Genomic DNA, 27,978 nt, shown 5'->3' with positions numbered 1-27,978 from the left:
AAGAAAGCTGTGATGTCTTAAAACAAAACACACCGAAAAGCGGAGGTACGCGACCTGAACCTGGCAACACGAGCAATTATAGTAACCTAACGTTAATTCATTATTTTGTAGTAGGCAATGAATGGCCTCAAAATTAATCTATGAACCGCTTTTTTTAAAGTGCACCGTATGTAACGTTAGTTAGCTTAGCTAACTAGCTGACGCTACTGTATCCAACGCAGGATAAAACAGCCCCAAGTCCCAAAGTTTAAAGATGTGGAAACGAGGCGGTCGAAGCTTCGCTCTGGACCGAGCTCAAGCACTGCTCTCTGCCAAGAGGAACAGCAGAGAAGGCGTTAAGTCTGTGCAGGGAGCTACAGTACATACAGTGAGTTTCAAGCCTTTTTGTGTGTTTCAAATCTCAAAAAGTGTAAGTCACTCGTGTAACATCAGAAACGTGTCTTTCCTTTCCTTCTTTTTAGGGTGCTGTGGGTGGGGCTGTGGAAACCAGATTTTCTTCCTCAAATACACACCCTTCATTCTCAGATCTGAGTGATCTGTCCTCAGTCAGCTCAGCTCCTGAGCATGGAGCTGACACCTTGGGCTCTGCTGCTGCGAAGACCCAGAGAAGAGAGGGCGATTCTACCAAGGTAAACAACTTTAGAAGGTATTGCTAACCGATGCTGTATTTCTCAGAAGATAAATGCAATAGGACTTTAGACACTTCCACAGTGGGACGTTTGTAAGTCCAATATGACAACAAGCGTCAACCTTTTGCTTTCTTCTGCCAGGATCTCAGACCTCAGAGCTCTCTGGGTGGAGGAGGGAGCAGGTTCTTAAAGAAGGCTCCACCACCTGCAACCAACAGCAGCCAGTCACCTGTCAGCAAAAGCCAAATGCAGCAGGTGCCTAAACACAGGTAGCGTCAAGGTTCTGTGTATGTAAGATAAATAAATGGTATATTTGTCACAACCCGGCTCCTAGGCTGTTACAAGAGTGTGATGCCAGACGAGGTATAAACGTAAAATAGGCATTTATTTACAAAAATAATATTAAGGAATAGAAAAGAACGTGGAAATCAGTAATCAGTCATGCATGGGTATATGGGTGTGTGGAAGTGTCTGTAGCTAGCAAAACTAAAACGAAAGCTGTTGTGAAGGAAGAGAGAGTCTGGGAAGGTAGTCAAATTGGCAACAACAACCTTCGAGCTAGCAAGCTACGCGCTGAAAATAGCAAGTTTTGAAGAAGATTTGGGTAGTGCAATAAGGCGGCCCGCTTGGTTATTTCAGGGAATAATTGTAAAGAATATGTTTACGGAATTTACTATCTAACTGGGGCGTTTGGGGACCGATTGGTGGGGATTGCTATTGACAAAGTATATGGTACACTGGTGGTCCGCCATCTTGAAGGCCATCTCAAAGCTCTTATTCCTTTTTAGATCCTAGATTGCACCCGATACACGTGTCAACGTCGACAAGGGCATATACTGCGCAGGCAGTGGCGGTTCTAGACAAATTTTACTAGGGGGGCCAAGGAGGGGCCAGTGTTTAACACATTAAAAAATAGCAACAAATTATATTTAAAGATTATAAACTTTATTTTACTTTAAAATAATATAAACATTTATTTTGTACAAGTGTGAGTGCAGGTGCAAGAGAGGTAGGGCAATAAAAAATGAAAAATGTCTACATGCATATAAATATGTATGACAGAATACTCAAGCCATGGATGAAGATTATAGCAGTTTGGCCTGAAGCTCCATCTTCTGTCCCCCATCAAAATGGTTGGGAATATATTCAAGTTGGGCTGTACTGGTACATCATTCTTGGATTTGCTGATATCTGTAGAAAGATGTACAGTAAACATGAGCACAACTACAACATTTATTTACTTATGCATGTATATCTGCATGTATTTCAAAATGTAGGCCAAGTATTTACTTAAAAAAAGAAACATTAGAGCCATATTGACACAAAAAAGAATTTACAGCAGAAAGCATAATTTTAAGGACACACAGTAGGCCTACAATGAAATTGTAATTGCACTGCTTTGCAAATAGTAAGAACCTTCTTCATCACAAACCTGATGGTGCATTACTTGATCCACATGGATCCACTTGCTGCCCCTCTGGCTGTTCCTCTCTCTGTCCCTGTATGTTTTCTTCCTCCTCACTCTCTTCTTCATCCTCCTCACCCTCTGTAATTTCCCTCTCTGTGTCAGAGCCCTCACTTTCATCACATGCCCTCTCTCCAACCTCCTCCGACTCCTCTGGCTCTCCCTCTTCCTGCTCCTCAACACCTTGATTTGTTTCTCTCACTGCTGTTTTTCTCACTTTTTTGTTTACTGGGGCAAAAAAGGACGCTATGTCCCTTCCTTGTTTCATGATAACTATTAGAAGAAGAAAAAAACGTAGGGGCATGCATTATATTTCGTTGCATAACCATCCCTCCCTACTTAACACGGGCAGATAGCATGTTGATTACTTTACTCAAATGTATTTGTTAACACAATGCAACAGCCAAGACGGATGAAGTTACATGGTTTACATCACAACATTGTGTAGACCTAACAAGGATACTAACATTTGGTTATTCGCTTCTGCTTCGATGAGTTTGCCTAGATATGATTAAGTTTCTAAACACATCGAGACCAGACATTTACAAACTTGATTTCATTATCAGTGTGAGGAACAAAAGTAACACGTTTATGTGCAAGAACAACAAGTCACTTAGGAGATTAAATCGTTTTGCTTACCAACAGGAGAAATTGTAGCTCCTCTGCTCTCTCCAAGAGTAGTTGCTGTCTCATTCACCAAGCAGCACCACACGTTGCAGGCTGCAGGCTACAGGCATTGAGGCTACATGCTACAAGCTAGTGTTTGGGTGCGCCGCTCTAATTTACCCGTGTAGAACATTGCGTCGCACATTAATTCCGCTTTTGGTGCTCGCGTGTAAAAATAAATTCATAATTTTTTTATTTGGTCAGCACGGGGGGGGCACAGGGGAGGCCAGGCCTGTAGAACCGCCATGTGCGCAGGCAACACTTCAACAGCATTTAACAGATGGTTATTTGAACCCCCTGCTAAATAAATGAATGTTGAAGTTGTGGAAAACAGTCTTGAATAAGTGTTCTTTAAATTCTGGGTCTAACAATGATTTTAGCCACATAATTAACAATGGTCTCTTCAGAAAGCACCTAGGGTAACCTAGTGTAGCGGAGGGTAGGCATGGGCCGGTTACCGGTTTTAAGGTATACCACGGTTTGAAAAAGTCACAGTTTCAAAACCACAAAAATCTTCTGTCATACCGTTCCTGAGGTATGAGCTGTTTTTTATGAGTCTTCAAGGACAGAAAGTGCAGTTTAGAAACCCCTCTCCCTGCCGGTGTGTTTAGAAACAAAATACATTGTGTTCAATGGGGAAAAAAAAGTTGTTGTTTTTTACCCAGACATTTAAAAAATAATACATTATAGCTGCAATCGTAATACCGTGATATTTTTGATGAAGGTTATCATACCGTGAGAATCTCATAGAAGAGAAAGAGAGAGACATCATGGCTTGCAAAGTGGCAGTTGGTCAAGGCCACACCCCCAACTTGCCCCCCCTCTCTCCTCCTCAATAGCATTTAAAGCTACAGACACAAAAATGGCACATACTAAGGAAAGCTCATTGTGGGACTGGCTCTAACGGCTGTAATTCTGCACCAAGGCTGAATTTCGGGAAAGAGACTTCAGATACAGTATTAGGGGACCACTAAAGCCTATATAAAAGCATCCAAAAAGCAGCATGTCATAAGACCTTTAAGCACTAGATTGGCAAAAAAGAATAGTTTTTTTCACCACCTGATGCACTGATTCTTGATATTTCCAGTTCCAATATTCCCTTGTGCTGCTGAAACTCAATTATTGTATTGTTCTCTTCATTCATCCCTCTCACCCCCTCCGGTCAGAAAAGTGTCATCTTCCCAGCAAGGATCCCAGACTGCTGCTTTGAGTAGACTGGCTCAAGTTGAGAGCCATATCCACAGCGGCAAGCAGGTTCAGGAACATGCCAGACAGGGGCAAAAACCTGCTGAGAATCTAACCTCAGATGTGGGAATCTCACCACCACCAGTCGCCCACTCCCTGGAGGACCCTGTGCAACTCTCAGCACAGTCCAGCAGTGACACAAGTCTGAAGGGGAAACGTTTCTTTAAGAACGTGACGGCTGTAGCTGTTAACAATAGTAATACTGCTGCTCCAAAAGAAGCAGATTTTGGTGTCCGGTCCAGGTCCAGAGCAGCTGATGCCGTAGTTCCTTCGGGAGGTTTGGCGACAAAGTCAATAAGAGCAGTGAGTGGTGTGAGTCTGGAAATTGATGAAGAGGACATGAAGAAACTGCTTGGAGACTCGTTGGATTCAATAGACAACAATTTCTTAATTCCAGGGAGACCTTCTTTCATAAGGAGAGCAGACAAGGTACCTTTCAACTTTGAATCAAGAGCTGTTTTGGCTTGTTTTTGACTCATTATGGCATAGTTGCAACATGTCTTAGACAGACATGCTATATATTATTTTCAGCATATGTTAGGCTTCAGTTCACATGTCAGTGGTTGTCAGCTCTACATGTTCTAGGACAGTTTCTCTGAAAAATTGTTTGTCAATTTTAAACGATTTCTGTCTATAACAAAGCAAAGAATGTTTGTCTTTGGCATGGTTCACAAATGGAAGCAAACATTTCACACAAATCTACAGAAACACTGTGGTTGACAGACACACAGTTTAAAACAATACAATGCTTTTCTCTCTTACAGCTGTTGAGCAAAAGCAGCCAGAAGGTCTACTCCTCACCTCTTCCCACTACTTTCCCTCCCTCATCATCCCCTAACACAGCACCACCCCACTCTCCTGCCTCTCCTTCTCGCCACAGTTCTCCTTTCCGATTCATCGGTCAGGCTCACTTCAGCCCCTCTGTGCTCTCCCTATCCCCCTCTCCTCCCTGTGTCTCCCCATCTCCTCTGAGACTGAACTCCCCTCACAGGATGGGGAGTCCACAGCGTTCCCTCTCGTCCATGTCAGGCCGTGATGAGGTGCTTTCTCTGGAGGAGCTCTTCTTGGTTGGACCTGGCTCTGAAGATCCCCACAGTGAAATAAGTGCAGTTACCTCTGAAGGTGAGAGGAGTTCATCGGGGCATCAAATACATCAGGAAAGATAGCAGTTAGTGTTGTAGTTACAGATAGGTTGAATATTAAATCTGCATGCTTTCAAATATATCTTATACAATATATTATATAGGGTTATTATGTGTGTGTGAACCCTTGTGGTGATAGTCATAGGCCATGAGAACTAATATTCTCCAGGTGTAATTATTATGTTTTGTGTGAAGGAGAGCTGAACAACAACATTCATTTCTCCAGATGTGAGGCCAAACAGTATAAAGGAGTCTGTTCACTTAGTGTTCAGGTCATCTGTGAAGTCTCCTCAGTCCTTTTCCAGATATCAGTTACCAAGAATAAGAGTCAATAGGACTTAACATCAACAGTTTTCTCCTCTGTGTATACCAGTTATACTGTACCAATCTCTCAAAATTATTGTTTTAATGATTTGTTGATGTCCAAATGCTCAGCCGATCATTTTGCAAGAGAGGAAATATGGTGTTTCTTTCTGTTAATCATCATATTTTCTTCGCTCCTCATATAATGCATCCTAGATGGACAACAAGGTACATGAATCATCTCTCTGTAGAGTCAGAATTAATAGGCAAAGGGACAAATATGAGTTTCTGTGCAGGGCATCACACGTTTATGACAATCTTTTAAATGTATAGGCGTGTACAGGTATCCCTTATGGGGGAAATTATGCAGGTATTATAATACACTCTAATTTGCACCACTTTTGAACATAAAACCGTGTCATGAGATTTTAATACAGTAATATAATATATATTTCTGACTCATATGAGCCATTTAGCATAGCACACTAAATGTGTTGATAATAAACACTATCATTTATAAACTCTGTTATGATCTTGTGTTATTGCAGACTTCAAAATAAATGTGGTGACATTAGACGACCTTGTCCCTGCTACCCTTGAAATTACTGAGGAAACACCAGGAAAGGAGGTGGGTAATGACAGAAGTTAATTAAGTATGGAAAAGTAAATTTACAAATTAGTTGTGTGTAATATGTAATGCTATCTGGATGTATACTATATTGCAATTATGCATTACATTTAAGCTAATTCAGCCTAAAGGAAAATTTAATGTCATTTTGGCCATTCTATCCATTATGAAATGATTTACACACTAGGGCAAGCAACTCGAGCAGTCAGAACCTGATTAATTTAAACCTGCGTTGCCTGTTTTGGCCTCTTAAAGTCAGTAGAAACAAGCTGTAAACACAACATTGAATTAAAGCTGCAAGCAGCGTTGGACGGGCCCTCGTGCCTCTGCGCGCGTCTGTGTTACTGACGGACGCCACTCCTTGCGGCCGTGCATTTGCGTGGCACGTCAGCAATGAAAAGGGAACTCTCTGCTGAGTTCAATGATACCTCACACAAGACTCTACGACCTGCAGTTCATTAGCTGTGAAAGGGGGCGTGGCCAAAGCATAGGGGACGGGCCAAACCTTTACTAATGAAAAAGGAAGTCTCTTCTGAGTTCATTGATACCTCACATAAGACTATACCTTAAATGGGTCACCAGTTATGAAAGGGGGTGGCTTAAGCATAGGGGGGCGGGCCAAACCACCGATGAATGGGGAACTCTCTGCTGAGTTCAATGATACCTCACGCAAGGGTCTACCTTAATGGTTGAAATGTTATGACGGGGCGTGGCTTAAGCATAGGGGGCTGGCCAAACCATCACCAATGAAGAAGGAACTCTGCTGAGTTCATTGATATCTCACACAAGACTCTACCTTAAATGGTTCAAATGTTATGAAAGGGGGCGTGGTCTGAGTAAGTGGGTGTGGTTAAAGTATAAGGGGTGGCTCAGTATCACATGTAGACCACACATAAGTTTCATGTAAATCGGATGATGTTTGTCATATAAGGCTGATTTCCTGTTGCAAGCGGGGGGCGCTATGACCAAAAGTCAATATTGGCCTGTATATGTCCTCAGGCCTGGACTCTTGTTGATTGTGGGAAATTTCAAGCAGATATGACAATGTACACTGTAGTTACGGCCACTTTGTCGTTCATCGCTAAACACTCAAAATGGCCTCCACGCACACATCGTTTGACGAAAAGTTTTTCTTTTAATAACTTTTCATCTTTAAGTTGTTGAGATGGTACAGATCAAATTTGAAGTCCATCGGATGAAATCTCTAGGAGGAGTTCGTTAAAGTAGCACCTTGACTTTTAGGCCTACTTCCTGTTTCCACTAGGGAACGCTATGACTTTGAGTCAATTTTGTCCGGTAAATGTCCTCAGAGTTAGTCTTATGAATCATGAAAAGTTTCGAGCCAATTGGACAATGTACACTCGAGTTACACCCACTTCCTGTTTCGATGGCGAAACGCACAAAATGGCTGCCCCGCCACGGCCATGCCCTATGACGAAAAGTTTTTCTTTTAATAACTTTTCATCTTTAAGGTCTTAAGATGGCACAGACCAAATTTGAAGTTGATCGGATGAAATCTCTAGGAGTTTGTTAAAGTACGACGTGGAAATGGCCAATTTTGAACTTTGAATTCAAAATGGCGGACTTCCTGTTGGGTTTAGGGTATGGCTCCAATGACGTTTTTTGTATGTCTTGACATGCTACATACGTGTACCAAGTTTCGTGAGTCTACGTTAAACGTACTGCAGGGGCTCAATTTTGTAGGGCGCGCTAGCGAGCCATTTATGTGCGCCTATTTCCGAAACCCTTAAAATGCGTAAATTATCACCAGAATTGATGCAACCGCCAATTTTGGTGAGTTTTTGAGTATGTTAAGCCCCTCAAAAAGGCAATTAATTTGCCAGGAAAAGAATAATAATTCCTTCAGTTTCAATAGGGCCTTCGCCGCTGTCGGCGCTTGGGCCCTAATTAAAGCTGCAAGCAGTGATGAACGGGCGCTCATGCCTTTCCACAGATAGATATAGAACAATAGATATGACATTATAATAATTCTGACTTGCCATTCCAGGATGGAACCACTTTGTGGCCATCTTACCTGGGTTAAGTTTTAGAATTGCTTCAATTGGAACCAATGGGGAAAGAGGCTCATGTTGTCTTTATACTCCTTATATTTTTCTACCAATACATCAATAGTGTTTTTAATTCAAGGAATGACCGTAAGACAACGGTGTCTGTCTAGAACAAAACAAAAAAATAGAGATTTGGGTGGAAGTTTGATTGTTATAGCTCAGAGATCAAGTCATTCGTTCAATCATAAAGATAATCTCATAATTTTGCATTTATATTGCAGGTCAAAATTTTATTTTTTCAATTTTGCCTGAACTTAATATGTAAGAACTGTCTTTGGTATTCTGAATGGTTAATATACATTAAACATTGTTTTTTTAATGTAGAAATCCTAAATAGATTCAGTATTATGGCCTATAGGCAGGTAGTTACAATAAGACACATGAGAGAAACATCCTACTGTAATATATTAATACATTTATTTATGTCATAAATTGCTTTACATAAGTGCAAGATATATTTTTCTCTCAGACACACACACACTCGCATACACAGAAACTAACTCACGACCATTTAAAACATTAGTGATTACAATTGACTTCCCGTTGTCAATAGGTGGTACTATGACTATGACTCAACATAAGTGTGTAGTATCTCCAGGCCTGAACTCTTAATGTGAAATTAGGTGCAGATTGGACAAAAGTAAAGTTACAGCTTCCTGTGTTATGGCGAAAAAAAGCAAACTGCTCGCCACGGCCATACCGTTTCTAAATACAAAAGCTTTGCAAATAAGCATTGTGATGTTCCTTAAGATGTGGAATGCATCAAAGGAACTTTATTCCAACACTGGCATTCATTTGTGGTGCTATGTAGCCCGCTGTCCACACCCAAGCCCATTCACTACAGAGCTTTATAATTTTCTCCGGGTCTGACGTGAGCAAATTCTTGTGAGTTTTTGAGCATCCTACGGGCCCTTAAACAGGATGGTCTTGTTCAGTTTGTTCCTCAGACTCTGGCCATGTATTTTAAGGTTGTACAGGCTTGTGATGTGGTGTTGCCGCAGAGTAGAATATTTTTCAACAAGCGCCTCCATCAAAGTGCAGCCATGATTGTCAGTGCCATGTTGGCTTTCAAGGAGGTGCTCTCCAAGGGCAAATATGTCTTGGGAACCCAGCTCTTCCTTAAAGGAACACGCCGACTTATTGGGACTTTAGCTTATTCACCGTATCCCCCAGAGTTAGATAAGTCCATACATACCCTTCTCATCTCCGTGCATGTCGTAACTCTGTCTGACGCACCCACCGCTAGCCTAGCTTAGCCCAGATCCTGGAGGTAACCGGCTCCATCTAGCCTACTGCTCCCAATAAGTGACAAAATAACGCCAACATTTTCCTATTTACGTGTTGTGAATTGTGTAGTCACAGCATGTACAAATAACACATGAGACACAGCCATCTTCTCACCGTATACAAACTGGGAACTATATTCTCAGAAGGCGAAGCACTGCAACTTCTGCTACTTGGGAGGAGTGATTTGGAGGATTCGGGTTATTCTGAGTCACTCACTAAACTGATCCGGGTCACTTGAGTTACTTGAATCAGTATTGCTAAATCGCCATCGCTAGCCCATTGTCTCTAACCACTAACGTAGTAGGGAGTTCTGTGGATTCACTCATACTTGTACTTGATATATAGGCTTTCAATGTAGACATAGAAACAGGAACGGAGAAATGCCCGAAGTGAATACATTTTTTTTTTTTTTAAATTGATCGACCTAATGTTGATATCTACATCTATACACCTAACCTAATAAGCATGTTATTTCAGAAGTAAAATAATGGCTATGTTGTGGATTTGCTTTTCACCCTGACTCGAGGAGAGACTTCACTCGCTCGTCTGCTACAGATCCATTCATGACAACGTAGCCGGCTGATTTGTGCGACTGACTGACTCACTCGAGGACTCATGAGTAGGGGTGTCACGATACCAAAAATTCAGTAGTCGGTGCCAGTACCAGTAAAATAACACAATTCTCAATGCCAATTTCGATACCACGGTAAAAAACAAAGGATTTTCTAAGATTCCATGTACTTGAACTTGAAACATGAACGTCTTTATTAAAATATTTGAAAAATAGCAAAATGTCATGACAAGACATACAAAACATGTGCAATAGAGCATATAATAACATAATAAAGTGCAATTAATGGTCATAGTGCAGCAACTAGTGTCCCCAGACATATTCCAGACTTCCAGGCATCTTTTCAAAAGGTACTGTGCAAAAACAACAATGGTGCAAAACAAAACAGTGTTTCTAACAGTTGCGTGACCAGAGACGTAACAAACCCCGGGTAAATATTGGAGATGTATTTGAAAGATGGAGACAGCTTAGAGCCCAAAAGGACGCTGAGTTGGCTAATTTCCTCCTGAACAGGTAAGCATTAGCTTCAGGCTAATTTATCACGGCTACAAGGGACGGGCATTTTATGTCATTTCAACATTTGTGTACTCACATTGAATTATATAGCTAGAGTACCCGAGTTGGTTACTCGCAAAAACAATTGAGACACAGCCAGTAAAGTGGTCCTGGCTAATGTAACGCCGCCATGCTAACCCTGCTAACTGCTAGCAAACGTTACCGGAGGACCAGGCAAGCGGCCACGGCTGTTTACAACATGTAGCCTGTTCAGCGGCAGTAGCTGACAATGGTGAGTTATTTGAAACCAAGAGAGGGGGGCTGTAATTCAGGAAGAGAGGACCGTGAGTTTGCAGTGAACATGCCATTTTTTAGGTTGGGTAGAATCTATCTCTATTGACTCTCGTTCATATTTTTTCGAAAGATCTGTCCCATGGACCGGAAGTAGAAGGGCGTGACTTCGGCTTGTTTGTGACCTCCTACTTCTGAATGTATCGACTGGAACACTCTGAAGCGTATACTGCCTCCATCAATTCTAGAAGAGGAGCAGCACAGATGCTGCTAACACTGGCTCCGGCGCTCACGGTGCTTACGGTGCTTCCAAAAAATGGGCATCGTCGGTGTTTTGTCATTTTAGAACCGAAAGGTATCGCAAGTATCGGTTCTCGTGACATCCCTCGAGTCCTCGAGTGAGTCCCATGGTCTGCGAGCTTGCAGTGTTTTTGGCTCTGAGTCTGCCGGTTGGGAAGTTCCTATAACCTGTCTCGGACTGTCTCTGCTCACTTAGTCGCTTGAGTTGACTTGTGGAGTTGTGGTTGCCTACGAAATTGTAAGTTATAAAGCTTTTGGCAGCTAAAATGGCTAGGACTAGTAGTAGCTAATGTTGCAAGAGGTTTGTGTCCGGCACTGTTATCATTTTAGATTGAATTGTAGTAGGACTCAACTAATCTGAGTTAATGATACTAGAGACTCGCGACTCATGAGTTAATTTTAAAGACACCGGTGAAAGATCCGAGTGAGTCACGACTCAAACAGGTTTACTGAGAAGCCCCGTGGTGAGGAGCAGAGAGTAACAACGGTGCTTTTCAGGTATTGCGCTAATCACTCCACCCAAGTAGCAGTGCTTCGCCTTCTGAGAATATACAGTAGTTCCCAGTATGTATGTGGTTAGAAGATGGCTGTGTCTCATGTGACCTTGTTATTTGTACACGCTGGACTACACAAATCACAATATGTAAATAGGAAAGGCAAAGATCTTCAGCTCTACCTCCAGGATCTGTGCTAAACTAGGCTAGCGGTGGGTGCGTCAGACAGAGTTACGACACGCACAGAGATGAGAAGGGTATGTATGGACTAGGGCTGAACGATTAATTCCGTTTGCAATTATATCGCGATATGTTAAAACGCGATTTCCTAATCGCAGATCTGCGATTTGGTCACGTGACTCGCTAGAGCAAATCAGTCTGCACTCCGCAGAGAAAGCATCAACTTAGCACGCTAACGCTACGCCGTACCTTCAGCAGATTTCATTCAAACAACTTTTAGTTGTAGTTTAAAACTTTTACAGCCATTTCAATAAAATGAAGGGTTTTATTCGGGCTTGAGTCCATACATGCAGTTAATGGATACAGGCACGCAGAACTGAAGGCTCGGTTAGCAACGATTAGCGGTTAGCTCCAGTTAGCTAGCTCCGTTATACAGTGAAGAAAATAAGTATTTGAACACCCTGCTATTTCGCAAGTTCTCCCACTTAGAAATCATGGAGGGGTCTGAAATTGTCATCGTAGGGGCATGTCCACTGTGAGAGACATAATCTAAAAACAAAAATCCAGAAATCACAATGTATGATTTTTTTTAACTATTTATTTGTATGATACAGCTGCAAATAAGTATTTGAACACCTGAGAAAATCAATGTTAATCAGTCAGGTTTCTGGGCTGTCGCTGAGAAACACGGAGTTTGAGCTCCCTCCAAAGATTCTCTATTGGGTTTAGGTCTGGAGACTGGCTAGGCCACGCCAGAACCTTGATATGCTTCTTACAGAGCCACTCCTTGGTTATCCTGGCTGTGTTTCGGGTCATTGTCATGTTGGAAGACCCAGCCTCGACCCATCTTCAATGCTCTAACAGAGGGAAGGAGGTTGTTCCCCAAAATCTCGCAATACATGGCCCCGGTCATCCTCTCCTTAATACAGTGCAGTCGCCCTGTCCCATGTGCAGAAAAACACCCCCAAAGCATGATGCTACCACCCCCATGCTTCACAGTAGGGATGGTGTTCTTGGGATGGTACTCATCATTCTTCTTCCTCCAAACACGGTTAGTGGAATTATGACCAAAAAGTTCTATTTTGGTCTCATCTGACCACATGACTTTCTCCCATGACTCCTCTGGATCATCCAAATGGTCATTGGCAAACTTAAGACGGGCCTTGACATGTGCTGGTTTAAGCAGGGGAACCTTCCGTGCCATGCATGATTTCAAACCATGACGTCTTAGTGTATTACCAACAGTAACCTTGGAAACGGTGGTCCCAGCTCTTTTCAGGTCATTGACCAGCTCCTCCCGTGTAGTTCTGGGCTGATTTCTCACCTTTCTTAGGATCATTGAGACCCCACGAGGTGAGATCTTGCATGGAGCCCCAGTCTGAGGGAGATTGACAGTCATGTTTAGCTTCTTCCATTTTCTAATGATTGCTCCAACAGTGGACCTTTTTTCACCAAGCTGCTTGGCAATTTCCCCGTAGCCCTTTCCAGCCTTGTGGAGGTGTACAATTTGGCTCTAGTGTCTTTGGACAGCTCTTTGGTCTTGGCCATGTTAGTAGTTGGATTCTTACTGATTGTATGGGGTGGACAGGTGTCTTTATGCAGCTAACGACCTCAAACAGGTGCATCTAATTTAGGATAATAAATGGAGTGGAGGTGGACATTTTAAAGGCAGACTAACAGGTCTTTGAGGGTCAGAATTCTAGCTGATAGACAGGTGTTCAAATACTTATTTGCAGCTGTATCATACAAATAAATAGTTAAAAAATCATACATTGTGATTTCTGGATTTTTTTTTTTAGATTGTCTCTCACAGTGGACATGCACCTACGATGACAATTTCAGACCCCTCCATGATTTCTAAGTGGGAGAACTTGCAAAATAGCAGGGTGTTCAAATACTTATTTTCCTCACTGTAAATCTATGGAGTAGAGGGGTAACAACCAGACTCTGATAAATGACGTTCGGGGAGCTTTCACAGCAGTGCGGCTGCATTGTTTCAACGGTTTTATTAGTACAGTTAATCCCACGGCAAGAACACCAGCAACATGCTACTACTAACGTAACGATAGCCTCTCTGAGAAAGTGCAACGTTGGGACGCTGTCATGTACGTGGCACACAACTTCATGAGGGGAGGGAGGGGCTGGAGGCAGCTCCTCTGTGTGCGCTGTAAAAAATACACTGTTTCATATATATTTTTTACTTATTTAACTGTCTAGTTCAAAGACCGTATTTAAAATGTGCAATCAACTAAATAATCTAAATACTACTAAGTGTGGTAAAGCCACATATTTGTTTTTATATTTCTGCAGTCGGCACTTTAGTGTGATTTGTTTCTGACTTTCATATGAATGTTTACACCAGGCGGTCAGTGCTCGATATAGTACTGTGATTGAAGTAGTTAAACAAAAGATGTCATTCATATAAATTCATGCATCACCTAATTTCATCATCACATACAGGCATGGCCTCCTGGAAAGAACAGTTTGTTTAATATATCTAATCTTGTGTTCAATCCAAAATCAACACCATTCATTCACGGCTCTCGATATTTACCGACATTTGCCTCCCCGCCGCCCGGCTTCGGGTTCTGCTTTTGCACGCTCCCCGGGGCGATTGCCGTGGGTGGCTTGGGCCCCGTCATAACTGCTTGCAGTTCTAGTTATTTTTCTTCTCCGCCTAAAACTCCGACTACAGCCTAAACCGTACATGGTGGGGGATTGCCATTTTCAGGACTTGTCCAAAACTCCGCAAGGACCTCAGGCGCAACAATTGACCCACTTCCAGCACTAGGTGGCGCTATAGCAGAAAAAACGCGTTTGGCCCTATAACTCTCACACCGTACATTTAAAAACCATATATCCACGTGTTCCCTGGATCCAACTGAATCACGTGATATAGGCCACGCCCATTTCTGCCTAGACTTTTCTGCATGAAACATCGTGATTTATCAAAAACCTACTTCTTCGAACTCCTCCTAGACCGTGCGACCGATTGGCACGAAATTTGGCAGGTAGCATCTCCAGATGGGCCTGACAAGAAGTTAATAATAGCAATAATAATAATAATAATACCAAATTTGGCGAAGATCGGCCTTTAGGGGGCGCTATAAACAACGTTTATTTGTGCAGTTCACATGCATGCCGAACCGTGGTGGTCCACCCACCCCCCCACACACACACACACACACACACATATACACACACACACACACACACACACACACACACACACACACACACACACACATACATGCCAGCTCGACGCACACACCAATGTACAAGTATAAACATCAGGCCACTTATGTAGGCTACAGTGAAAGCTCTGCGTGGAGACTCCGCAGAACCATAGATCAAGCTCTTGGCTGATGTGTTTGCTTTCTCCCTACTGCCTAAACAGAGAGAAGTCAAACACAGCGTCCCTCTTCTTGGATCCCCTAACAGACATCAACAGCAGCTACGATATAAGGAGAAGAAAGAGGAGCAGCAGGAGGGCGCATTGGACTACCAAAGTGACTTCGAGAGTGAGAGCAGGACAGAGTCAAAATACAGTGTCAACCAGATTTCAGAGCACTTGCAAGAAGATGGAGATGAAGAGAAGGTGGTACTAGAGGTCAGAGAGGAGGATTCAGATGTGTCCTGTGAGAGGACCGAAGATAATTACTCAAGCACTTTCTCAGACACAAGTCGCTCCTGCACCTCACAGACCCCAGATCACAGTCAAACACGCAGAAGCAGGGACTCCAGATTCTCTGTATCACATGACAGCCTGAACCTAACTCGCAAGTCAAGGAGGCATGCTTCAACTAGAATGGTTTTAAAAGAGGCAGAAGTACAGACTCAGCCCATTCCACTGGCTTTAACATGGCCCGCAGGTTAGTCTGCCATACATGACATTTGTATATTTAAGGGCGTTTTCACAACTACAGTTTGTTTGCCCTGAATCAGTTGATGAGTTTGTAAACCTTGGTTTGGTTTGGTTTCACACCTGGAAAAATCCAAGCGTACCAAAATGCGTCATTACAAATCACGCAAGAATGTTCACTCCTCTTATTGGTCAAATGTGTCTTGGGCAGGAGCAAGAAAGTAAATACAGTCTTGTGTGGACTAGTGCATATTTCTTGCGTCTCCATGGTCAAACCAGCTCATTTCATTTAGCCTAAATAATCAGACATTATTTCGCGAACGACATTACTACGTCTGCTCTGGTCACCGAGACTTCGCTCTGCTCTGCCGGTGTCTCTCTCCAACTTTAGTGGCGGCTAGTTTGACCAGGGAGATGCGAGTGATGGACGGCAACTTGACTGCTGTCTATTTCTGTGAGAGAAACACTGCAAGTTTCTCTGCTACAGTTTGCTGCTCTGCTGCATCGCAGATTGCTAAGCACACCTGACTACAGGAGACATTAACTCAAACTTGCGGAGTATATATAAGTTGGTGCGGTTCAAAGTCCGGATCACGTTCTTACCATAAACAAACCGCTCAAGAGTTTGATTAAAAGCATACCGAGACCACCTCATCTAGTTCCGCTTTTGGTGTGCACCCGAGTGCAATTACCGCATTCACACCTGCCCAAACAAACCGCACCAGTGGGGCAAACAAACTCTATTGCGATTCAACCGAACTAAACGAGGCAGGTGTGAAAGCGCCCTAAGATGTGGTAGGGGTACTAATCATCACTACCACTGTCACATTTCTTCACAGTAGTCACCAAGTTATCAGGATTAATTTGACAATGACATGGAATCTGGAAGTGTTGTATAGAACAGCTCAGTACTTCTGTTTCTTATCTGTCTCTCCTCACTCTGTAGGTATGGCTACTTTGAGTCCTGCAGTGGGCATTACTTACATGGATCCCACCCCAATGGTTGCTCATACTCTCAGTGCAGAAATGGTGGAAGGTAAGATTCAGTTAAACAAAACTAAATACAATATTAATACACACAGAACACTAGGAAGCACTCTGAGAGAGCCTACCTCTGCCATGTCTCTATCATTTACATTTGTTATGTTAAAAAAAATGTATTAAAAAAGATAATACAAAATTCCAACAGTGGTCATGACCACTGTGGTAGGGCCATCTATATTTGGTGCTAATGCACCAATTACAGGTGAAAGCTATTGAATTTTGCAGGATTACTTTGAGTAGATTCAGGAAATACCTTCAAAAACTTTATAAACAATATAAAATACAGAGGGTTTTTTTAAACTATCTTTTTGAGGGGCTTGCAGGGCTCCAGACTGTGACCAAATGGTCGCATTTTGCGACCAACATTTGAGAGTGTGCACGTTAAATGTGGAAGGGGCGTGTCAATGAATCCGGAATCTGTGGCATGCCAATGAGTGTGAGAAGGATAGGGAATGGCCACTGTAAGTGGCTAATGTGTGGAGGGGGAGGGTCCTAGAGATAATCGAGCGTGCGTAAATGTCTGTGGGAAGGAGACCTGCGGCTAGTGTGCTGGTGCCAGAGTCTACAGTATCACAGTCGGATGATGATTCAGAGTCAGAGGTTTGTGTGGCGAAAAAGGCCCGAACCCACCATTTTCGGGAAGACTGGCTGCGAGAATTCAGCTGGTTGAGGTACTGTAAGGAGACGAACTCTGCGAATGTTGCAGTCGCTGTTGCAGTCACTACCCCAGAACTGCGCGGAACACGAAGTTTGCCGACAGTGCAGACACTTCGCAGTTTAAACACAGTACGCTAGTTAAACACAATCTTAGCCTCAAGCATAGAGTATGCCGTGACATGTTAATAAATGAAAAAGCAACGCCACTGCCGGTTGCGAAAGCGAGACCCACTCGCTTTCGTCCGCACATGCTGTTGCACAGCGCTGTTACCATGTTTTCGTGAAAATCATGATGTTGCCATCCATAATACATTTACGAGTGGTGATCCGCAGCTAAAGATCATCCATTTGTTTGCTAAAGACATTGAGACGTACATTGGCGAAGAAAATGCCGCCTACCGTTAGCCCTCCTCTCTTTCCCTCACTTTGTTTACGTCTCAACCCGGCTTGCGTGCACTTCCGGTCGGTGGAGCTGTGTTGATAGACCTTGGCAGTGCTGTAGTGCATTCACTGATTTATTTGCATTTTGTCAGCTCCGAAATTTGCCACACGCTGCTGTACTGCTCCCTCACTTGGTTGAGAGAGCTAGAAATGTGACAACAGAGAGCGGAGAAAATACACATATTTACCTCGTAAAAACAAATAGTGCTTGTGTGAGTGTTGTGAGCTCCTTTCTCTCTGGCTCCCTCAAGTTTAAATACCTTATATATGATTATTTCAGTGTAAACAAAAAAAGAGACAGAGAGGAGAGAGGGAGAGCCTGTATGAGGCAATAATACAGTACACTGGCAATAATACTTTGTTTACATTTCTGAATGTCCATTTGTTAAAGTGGCCATATTATGCTCATTTTCAGGTTCATAATTAGGGCCCGAGCGCCGGCAGCGGCGAAGGCCCTATTGAAACTGAAGGATTTATTATTAGGGGTCCATGCCCGAGTCTGGACCGCCTAGACTTTTATGCCTGAAAAATCGCGATTTATCAAAAACCTACTTTGCCGAACTCCTCCTAGACCGTGCGACCGATCTGCACGAAACTTGGCAGGTAGCATCTCCAGACTGACCTGACAAAAAGATATCCAAAGAATTTTTATAGGATAAAAATTGCACATATTACGCACAAACAAATTTGTGTAGCCAAGTATGAAAACACCAACTTTGCCATATCTCGACCAATATAATTGCTATCAACGCAAAACTTAAGATTCTTGTTTGCCATGACCCTCTGGAGATGCCACACACATTTTACGAAAATTGGCCACTAGGGGGCGCTACAAGTACATAAAGTTTATAGTTCATGAACGGCTCATCTGATTTTTACAAAATTTGATGGGTACCATCTAGGGCCACTCATGAGGCCACCCCTACAGTAAGGTACTGATTGGTCAAAGTGGGCGTGGCCTATGGGACCATAATTGGTTTTAGCCCATGGGCACATTTTTGACGGCCTCAATATATACGAAAACTCACAAAAATTGGCGCCCACATAAACACCTGGGAGGTTTGCGAGACTGTACAGCGATTTGGCCCAAACCTCTAAGTGGGCTAAGGCCTTAACTTGGACATAGTTGCTCCAATCTTCACCAGATTTAATACCCATATTGCTCACACATTTTTCATGTGTTTGACATTCTTTCGAACTCGTCCTAAGCCGTGATTTCAATCTTCTTGAATCTTTGCAGGTAGTGTCTGTTGACCCTCATGACGAAAAGTTATCCAGAGAATTTTGATAGTTGAAAAAATGCGCAAGTTACACCAACATTTACATCGGCCTTTAGATGGCTTAGATGCCCCGACCCCTATGCTTTGGCCACGCCCCCTTTCACAGCTAATGAACTGTATGACGTAGAATCTTGTATGATGTATCATTGAACTTGGCAGGGAGTTCCCTTTTCATTAGTGATGATTTGCAGTGTCTGAGTTCCGCGCAAATGCGCGGTCGCAAGGAGTGGCGTCTGCCAGTAACCCGAATGGGCACAGCGGCGCGAGGGCCCGTCCAATGCTTCTTGCAGCTTTAATTAGAGGTTATTATTGTAGTTGCTGTGCGTCCCCCTCTCTCTCTCTCTCTCTCTCTCTCTCTCTCTCTCTCTCTCTCTCTCTCTCTCTTTCCCCCCCCCCAACCAGTCGAGGCAAATGGCTGTCCACCTAGAGCCAGGTTCTGTTCGATGTTTCTGGAGGAGGGAAGTTTTTTCTCGCCGCCGTTGCCGCAACTGCATTCTCTTGGGGGAATTGTTGGGTCTCTGTAAATTATAGAGTGTGGTCTCTTTACTCTATCTGGAAAGTATCCTTAGATACTGTGTATAGGTCCTCTTTGTGCATGTGTATGTATTTCGGGCCTGTGTGTAGGCCTGTAACAATTATTACATAATTGTCTAATCGCAATATTTTTTTTACGTGATCACAGTTTTTGTTTAACCGCAATTAATTGCTAACATAAGCTAAGGTCCTAAGGAGTATGGCTGTTGATGGTAATTGTTGATTTTGTTTGAATATACCAAATTGTAATTATATAAGTGATTATTGGTTGGACTGTTGAACTTAAGCTATGTTTTTGTTTAGTTGTTGGCACTTATCCCTAACACGTTCATAACAACAAAAATGACAAGGGGGAATACAGTTAGAAAAACAAGTACAGAAGCAGTGATGACTATTTTGCCACGTAGTTTTACCAATAGCGATGACTCTTTTTTTAAAAATTTTCTTAAATTTAATTAATAAATTTTTTGTTCGTGATCAATGCTTTGTTTTTTATTGATGAGGATAAATATTCTCACAGGAGGAAAAGACCCTAACGGGGCTGTCATGGACTAGCTATCTATGACGGCAGGCTCTGTCGCTTTATTAGTTGAATAGGAGTCACCCCTCATGGCAACAAAAACTAAAACAAAGAAAATACCCCCTGAGTCTGCGAGAAGAACATTCAAGGCCATAGACTTCAAGTAATGTGGCTGAAGTCCAGCTGCAAGAAAGCGTGATCTGAGCAAGGTCCTAGACGGACTCAGAGGAACAGCGGAGAAGAAGCTGGGGAAAATAAGCAACCTAATCTACTCCTATGGTGCAGAAAAGTTTGGAATGAAAGAGCCAGGGAAGAAGAAGACAACAGCCCCTCTGAAATCCAGAAGGCAGCAGGAAATCGAGTGCCTTATCAAAGAGAGAAGGCTCTTGAGGAAACAGTGGAAGAAATCCACACTAGAGGAGAAAGAGGGAATTAACCTTCTGCAACCAGACCTAAAGAGCCACATGGGAAGGCTGCGAAGAGCAGAAAACCTTAGAATTCAACGCAAAAAGAAAGAGGGCAAGAACTTATTTTTACCAGGATACCAAGGATGGTATGGAGGATATACTGTATTTATTCATAATTAGGGGTCCAAGCCCGAGTCTGCAAGAACAGGCAATAGCAAAGCTATGCCGTTCGCACAGCAGGGCTGTAGAACCCTATTGTTTTTCTACTGATTAATCATACATTATTTTTTTCCATTTTTCTTCTCCGCCTAAAACTCCGACTACAGCCTAAACCGTACATGGTGGGGGATTGCCATTTTCAGGACTGGTCCGGAACTCCACAAGGACCTCAGGTGCAACAATTGACCCACTTCCACCACTAGGTGGCACTATAGCAGAAAAAAACACGTTTGGCCCTATAACTCCCACACCGTACACCGGACATTTAAAAACCATATATCCACGCGTTCCCTGGATCCAACTGAATCACGTGATATAGGCCACGCCCATTTCCGCCTAGACTTTTATGCGTGAAAAATCGCGATTTATCAAAAACCTACTTTTTCGAACTCCTCCTAGGCCGTGCGACCGATTGGCACGAAATTTGGCAGGTAGCATCTCCAGATGGGCCAAAGTTAATAAAAAGAATTTTGATAGAATGAAAATTGCGCATATTACGCACAAACAAATTTGTGTAGCTAACTATGAAAACACCAACTTTACCATATCTCAGCTAAAATAAATGCTATCATTGCCAAACATTAGATTCTTGTTTGCCGTGACCCTCTGGAGGTCCCCCACGCGTTTTACGAAAATTGGTCACTAGGGGGTGCTACAAGTACAAAAAGTTTATATCTCATGAACGGCTCATCCGATTTTTACAAAATTTGATGGGTACCATCTAGGGACACTCCTGAGGCCAACCCTTGAGTGGGGGTACTGAGGGGTCAAAGTGGGCGTGGCCTATGGAACCCAAGTCTAAATTTACTACTTACACTAATGTGAACAACTTTAAATTTACAGGGTAGATAGACAATGGGTCATGGATCACACCCACCAAAAATTACACATGTGGACCACTAGGTGGCGCTATAATGGTTTTTTGCCTTTAACTCCCACATTACACATTAGAAAACCTTACATCCACGTGTTCCTTGAATCAAGCTGAATCACATGATATAGGCCACACCCATTTCCGCTCAAAAGTTTTTCCGCAATATCGCGCAAAACCAACTTTTTGCACGGCCTTTTTCGCTAGGCCGTGCGACGGATCAGCACGAAACTTGGCATGTAGCATTTCCAGATGGACGTGACCAAAAGTTACTCAAGGAATTTTGCTATGTTAAAGTATGCGCATTTGACGACCAAACAGATTTTCGTAGCTAGCTACCACACACGTATCATATCATATCTCGGCCAAATTAAATGTTATCAGCAAATAACTTGAGATCGTTGTTCATCATCCCACTACGATGCTCTGTACCAAATTTGGCAAAGATGGGCCGCTATAAGCAACGTTTATTTGTTTTGGCCAATAACTCAATGCATTTAAATGGGGAATTTGCAATTGCAATATCTCTGCCACAGTAAATGCAATCAACACGAAACTTGTGATGCTAGTTCGGCATGTCGCTCGGAGGCTCTCTACCAAATTTGGCGAAGATCGGCCATTAGGGGACGCTATAATCAATGTAGACGAGTTTTGGTCCTTTTACTCAATGTTAATGGGATATTTGCAATGGAAATGTACCACAGACCTTGCAGCTCACACTTCTCAATATTTACTGATGTTTGCCTCTTACCGTTACTTTTGCGTGCTCCCCTGGTTTTTAACAATAAACAAACTTCTTAACCCACTTGACAAAGTTTCTACAACCTTCAGTGGATAAATGCAACTCTTTTCTCTCACTTTTTCAATCCAAAATCAACACCATTCATAGGCGCCGATACCGTGCAATTAAACATTGCAGTTGGTGCTAAGTGGAGCGTCTGTCATAGTGTGATTGGTTATGTCGGTGTCATTGATTCTTAATTTCCCACGAAGCACCAACGGAGGAAAACATAAATCGGCGCCTATGACGCCGTTTGCAACTACTTGACCACCTCCCTTGCTCCTTCAACCACCACACCTACCTCCCCCCCTCCACCCTCTCGGTCACTCATTTCTCTCTGCTGTCCCCCGCGGTCAAGGGGGTTAAGAAGTTTGTTTGTTGTAGAGAATTCTTAAAGGTGGTCTGTATATGCATGGAGGTGAACGGTTGACCGCTACGTTTGCAACGGTGACGTATCGCGCCTCTCGATATTTACCGACGTTTGCCTCCCCGCCGCCCGGCTTCGGGTTCCGCTTTCGCGCGCTCCCCGGGGCATCGGGGGCGACTGGCGTGGGTGGCTTGGGCCCCGTCATAACTGCTTGCAGTTCTAGTTCAAATTGAAAGTCCAAAGAGAAAACAATAAGAGAAAAATAAAACATTTTATTTTATTACGCTACTAGGAATAATCATGCCATAATTCAATTCAAAAAATAAAAAGGAAACTGAAAAAGCAAAGATGAAATGTAAAATGATAATTTGAAACTGTAAAGTGACAATGTAAAAAGTCAAATTTAAAATGCAAAGCTTAAATATTCAATGCTCAAAGTAAAATTTTAAATTGAAAGATTACATTGAAAATTGCAATGTAAATTAAAGCTGCAAGCAGTGATGGACGGGCCCTCACGCCTGTGCACGTGTCGGGGTTACTGGCGGATGCCGCTCCTTGCGACCATGCATTTGCGTAGCACTCAGACACTGCAAATCGTCACCAATGAAAAGGGAACTCCCTGCTGAGTTCAATGATACCTCACACAAGACTCTACCTTAAACGGTTCAAAAGCCATAAAAGAGGGCGTGGCCTCAGTTAATGGGCGTGGTTAAAGTACAGGGGGCGGCTCAGTATCACACTTAGACCACACATAAGTTTCATGTAAATCGGATGATGTTTGTCATATAAGGCGGATTTCATGTTGTCAGCGGGGGGTGCTATTGTCAAAAGTCAATTCTGCCCTGTAGATGACCTCACGCCTGGACCCTTGTCAAATGTGAGAAATTTCAGGCAGATATGACAATGTAAACTAAAGTTACAACAACTTCCTCGTTCATCGATAAATGCTCAAAATGGCCGCCACGCCACGCCCCCACCCTGTGACAAAAAGTTTTTCTTTTAATAACTGTTCATCTTCAAGGTGTTGAGATGGTACAGACCCAATTTGAAGTTGATCGGATGAAATCTCTAGGAGGAGTTCGTTAAAGTACGACATGTGGAAATGGCCCAAAATCGCACTCATTTCGAAAATTCAATTCAAAATGGCGGGCTTCCTGTTGGGTTTAGGGTATGGTTCCAACGAGCTTTTATGTACGTCTTGACATGTACATATGTGTACCATGTTTCGTTAGTCTACGTTAAACGTACTGCAGGGGCTACATTTTTTACGTTTCGTAGGGGGTGCTAGGGAGCCATTTTTGTGCGCCTATTCCCAAAACCCATAAAATACGTACATTTTCACCAGGGTTGATGCGACTGCCAATTTTGGTGAGTTTTTGAGTATGTTAAGCCCCTCAAAAAGGCGATTCATTTGCCGGAAGAATAATAATTCCTTCAGTTTCAATAGGGCCTTCGCCACTGTTGGCGCTCGGGCCCTAATAATTTTTTTTCTATTTGATATTTTAATTTAAGTATTTCCATTTAAGCTTTTCCATTTCACATTTTGAGTTTCATATTTGATGTTTCTCTTTTCTTATTTCCATTGCGATTTTCAATCAATCAAAGATTTCCATTTAAGCATTTATATTTAAGCTTTGCATTTTAAATTTGACTTTTTACATTGCACTTTACATTTTTAAATTATCGCTATTGCTTTTTCAGTTTCCTTTTTCTTTTTTAAATTCAATTATGGCATGATTTTTCCTAGTAGCCTGGTAATATAATATTTTTAATTTGATCTCGCTTTGTTTTCTCTTTGGACTTTGGGATGGTGAATGAATGAACAACGCACAGCACAGCAACACAATCCCTTTTTTTCCTTTTGAGTCTGACCATCTCAGCGCCACCTTTCCCTTTTCTTTTTTGGCTTTCCATCATTAGACTCACACTGTCTGTTAACGTTACCGATCCAAACGTGACGAAGAAAAAAATAGGTGCTCGATGGCTTTACGTCATAGGCCGACCAGGGCTATGCCATTTGGGGAGGGGCCGCTCACTGATCCCCCTATATTTCTGAAAATCCTAGACATGGTTGTGACCGTTAGTGCTTTCTGATTAGCCTGTGTTTGTATTAAATTAAGAGGCTGCCTGTGTTTGTATTAAATTAAGAGGCTGCTGCCCGCCGTATGGGTTGAGCAGAGGCTGCACAGTTTGACCAGCGGGCAGCGGCCGGGCAGCAGGCCGCCGGATGGTGTTGCTAAGGAATTGCAATGTATAACTATTATCAGACCGGCCCTCGCGGCCTCGAAACACTACCAGCCCACTGGGAAAAGTCCCGACTCTCCTGATTGCCACTCCGCCTCTGATAAGCTGGGTTATACTTAGTGCTTTGCAGGGAAGCAGACACACCTGCAGAGGAGATCCAGATCAGATCGAGGAGTGATTGCTTTGGGGGATCTAAACGAACAAAATTTCTCCCCTTAAAGTTAAACTCAAGTTCAAAGAGTTCCTTTGTGCTGCGATGACACATGCTGGTAGAGTGTTTAGAGAACAGTCGCCCTTTACAGATGAATGGACAATGTGTGTTAAAAAACCTGCTTGCAAAACGTATCTGAAATATACTCATGCCATGCTACACTAGGCTGATCAGTGATTAAAGAAATAGTTTTGCATTTTGGGAAGTACACTTTTTTACCAATAGTAAGATGAGGAAATTAATTCCAACCTCATGTTAAACATAATGCTAGAGCCAGGAACACGGGTTAGCTTAGCTTTGCATAGACTCCAGACAAGTCACTGCGCCTAGCCAATAAATTGTCCAGTATGGACTAAACAAGATGTTAATTAGTGAGCTTTAGAGGTGCTGGTTGGTGCTTTTCTTTCCTTTGACCAGAGCTATGCTGGCTGTTTTTTTTCCCTGTTTCCAGTCTCTATGCCAAACTAAGATAACCATCTCCTGGCTTTAGCTACATTGTTAGAACACAGACATGAGAGTGGTACATTTTGCTATTATGTACACGTATTTGTCAAAACAGTTGTAAAAGCTGTTGTTCGGTACTGGTGAAGACAATCATTCACTTCTTTTCATCTCATCTCACAGTAGTAGTAGTACCAATAGTGTCAGATTCCTTCACAAGTAAGACCACATTTTCCTTAATGTGTTTTTTGTTTGGGAGTGCTAAAGCGCGTGTGTGTGTGTGTGTGTGTGTGTGTGTGTGTGTGTGTCCGTCCGTCCGTCCGTCCTTCCCTCAGCTCTCAGCACCTTCAACCCAGCTGTATTAGCACTCAATGAAATGCTAAAACAGCAACTTGCCATGACAAGGTGTTTCATCGAAAGAGGCCGACATCGTCACTTCAGCCTGGTGCAGGGCCTGGGACCACCAAACTACAGATACACCATGCTGGAGGACACCAAAGAGGTAAAGCATAGTTATTAGGGCTGTCAAACGATTCATTTTTTTTAAAATTGCGATTAATTGCATATTTTATCACATGATTAAAATTCTATTATTTTGCATTTCAGAACAGTTTTTAAGTACATATTAACAATCGAAAGCAATTTTTACCAGTATATCTTGATTGGGAATCAAATGAATGCAAAGAAAGTTACTTTATGAACTTGATTTTAAGATTTGTAATTATTTATTTACTGTAAACAAAAGAAAAATGTGTGAATCTGTCATTATTGCACAGTTCCTCCAAGTACCTAACTAAAAAACTAAAAATCCCTATCCTTACTAGAGTCATTATAGTGTTTAGTAACTCCTAAATAATGTTGATTACTCACTGACGTCCAGTGATCACCGGTTAATGAGACAGCGTTTGCAGCACTTTGCAGCTGTTCCAGTTAGGCTGCTTTTTCCGTGTCGTACAGGCTGTGTATCCGTGAAAACTACTGTCCCCCTCGACGGCAACGAGACAGGTCAGAACATGCCAACCGTAGTACATCTTTAAGACCCGAGTCCTCTACGATGCTGACAGGTCTGCAGTTGCCACCCGTTTCGCAAGAGCTGTAGTAATTTTTTGGGATTTGGTTTCATCCACAGGTCGGCAAGTAGCATGCTGGTCAATGCTACAATTAACTGACAACATAAGTTATACGAGTTACAGTTCTCAAGGACGCACGCACACACGGACGCGACAGCACAGTCTCTTTTTCCTTTCTCTCAACTTTTCCGCCGTGTGTCGCGCGTACCCGCTCGCAGTGTGAACTGTACTACTATGCTTAGCTCCGTAGGTGGTAGCTCAAGCTTGACGTGCTTCGGTGATATTTTAATTTGGCTTTACACAATGTGCATATGGCTTTTGACTTGTCTACGAACCGTCCGGGAGTTTTGGAAAATAAAAAGCGCCATTCAGGATTTCATTGCTGCTGTCTTTCTCCATCATGCCTGCAGCCTGCAGCAGGAGGATGTGTTACAAGGAAGTGGCAGCTTGATAAGTAACGGTGCTGCAAAAGGTCAAAATAGTAGCCTGTTAGGCACGACGCAAAGCCGAGTGAAGTGTAAAATAAATTAATAAATGCCGGCATGCGATTTAAAAAAATAAATAAATAAAAAATGTATCGCATCGCGCCGCCCCTTAATCGCATCGCGATTAACGCGTTAACGCTGACAGCCCTAATAGTTATACATACACACACGGTACATACTAATGTACAGTTGTGAATAATCCTGAACAGTAGATTTCCCTGCAAAGTTTGTCTAAACAAAAGAAATGATGTTTTATTGCTGGTTAAAAGCCTAATTGATTGAATATCCAATTTGTAATAGAGCAAACATTTTATCACCATATTTATCTCTGCGATACATTTGTTGCATGCAGCGTTCCTGCATTCACTAACTGATGTATCTGATCTGATATTTAGTGAAGTGGAAAATCAGTCAGTACCAATAGACAGATAAAATGAACAGAAAACAGTCACCCTTTAAACTTGTTTTACATTCTAAATTCCATTAAAATGTGGCTTTCTGAAACCTGTAGACAATTCACACTTTAGTTTATCTACAGCATTTTGTCATTCTTTCCACAGTACATTCGCAAGCACAGACCTCCCAAACTGACAATGGAGGAAGCTTTGGAAGAGGTGGTGCAGGAGATGAGAGACTCCCATATCTGACCACTACTACTGAATGTCCAGGATTACTGAACAAACATTTGCCATGTCATTGTTAAAATAAGTTGTATATATAATTAAAATATATTTTACTACAATTGGAAGAATTACGGTAGTTTATCAAAAAACAAACAA

The 27,978-nt window shown here is 42.5% G+C and overlaps 1 protein-coding gene across 2 annotated transcripts; it reads left to right on the top strand.

Moving 5' to 3' along the window:
* On the top strand, positions 1-27,975 carry c11h19orf44 (chromosome 11 C19orf44 homolog). 2 transcript variants are annotated; one of them, XM_031318387.2, is made up of 11 exons: positions 1-45; positions 222-367; positions 462-629; positions 771-898; positions 3,927-4,434; positions 4,770-5,127; positions 5,999-6,078; positions 15,163-15,637; positions 16,574-16,663; positions 25,980-26,146; positions 27,760-27,975. In XM_031318387.2, the coding sequence occupies exons 2-11, from the start codon at positions 254-256 to the stop codon at positions 27,844-27,846; spliced, it is 2,175 nt and encodes a 724-aa protein (XP_031174247.2). In that variant the 5' UTR covers positions 1-45; positions 222-253; the 3' UTR covers positions 27,847-27,975. The 2 variants fall into 2 exon arrangements, with proteins under 2 accessions (XP_031174247.2, XP_035863025.1); XM_036007132.1 differs by having other exon boundaries at positions 2-373; positions 477-629.
* Positions 27,976-27,978: the final 3 nt, after the last annotated feature.

This window comes from Sander lucioperca, chromosome 11, assembly GCF_008315115.2.
Source record: "Sander lucioperca isolate FBNREF2018 chromosome 11, SLUC_FBN_1.2, whole genome shotgun sequence".
NCBI classification, from domain to species: Eukaryota; Metazoa; Chordata; class Actinopteri; order Perciformes; family Percidae; genus Sander; species Sander lucioperca.
The sequence above is the reverse complement of the archived record's forward strand: the minus strand, read 5'-3'. Positions and strand labels throughout refer to the sequence as shown.

Bases quoted from the DNA above. Each gene is read 5' to 3' on its own strand.
- c11h19orf44 (XM_031318387.2), top strand. From the start codon at position 254: ATGTGGAAACGAGGCGGTCGAAGCTTCGCTCTGGACCGAGCTCAAGCA. The intron at 368-461 runs GTGAGTTTCAAG...CCTTCTTTTTAG, and splicing joins AGGGAGCTACAGTACATACA to GGTGCTGTGGGTGGGGCTGT. The intron at 6,079-15,162 runs GTGGGTAATGAC...CTGCCTAAACAG, and splicing joins AGGAAACACCAGGAAAGGAG to AGAGAAGTCAAACACAGCGT.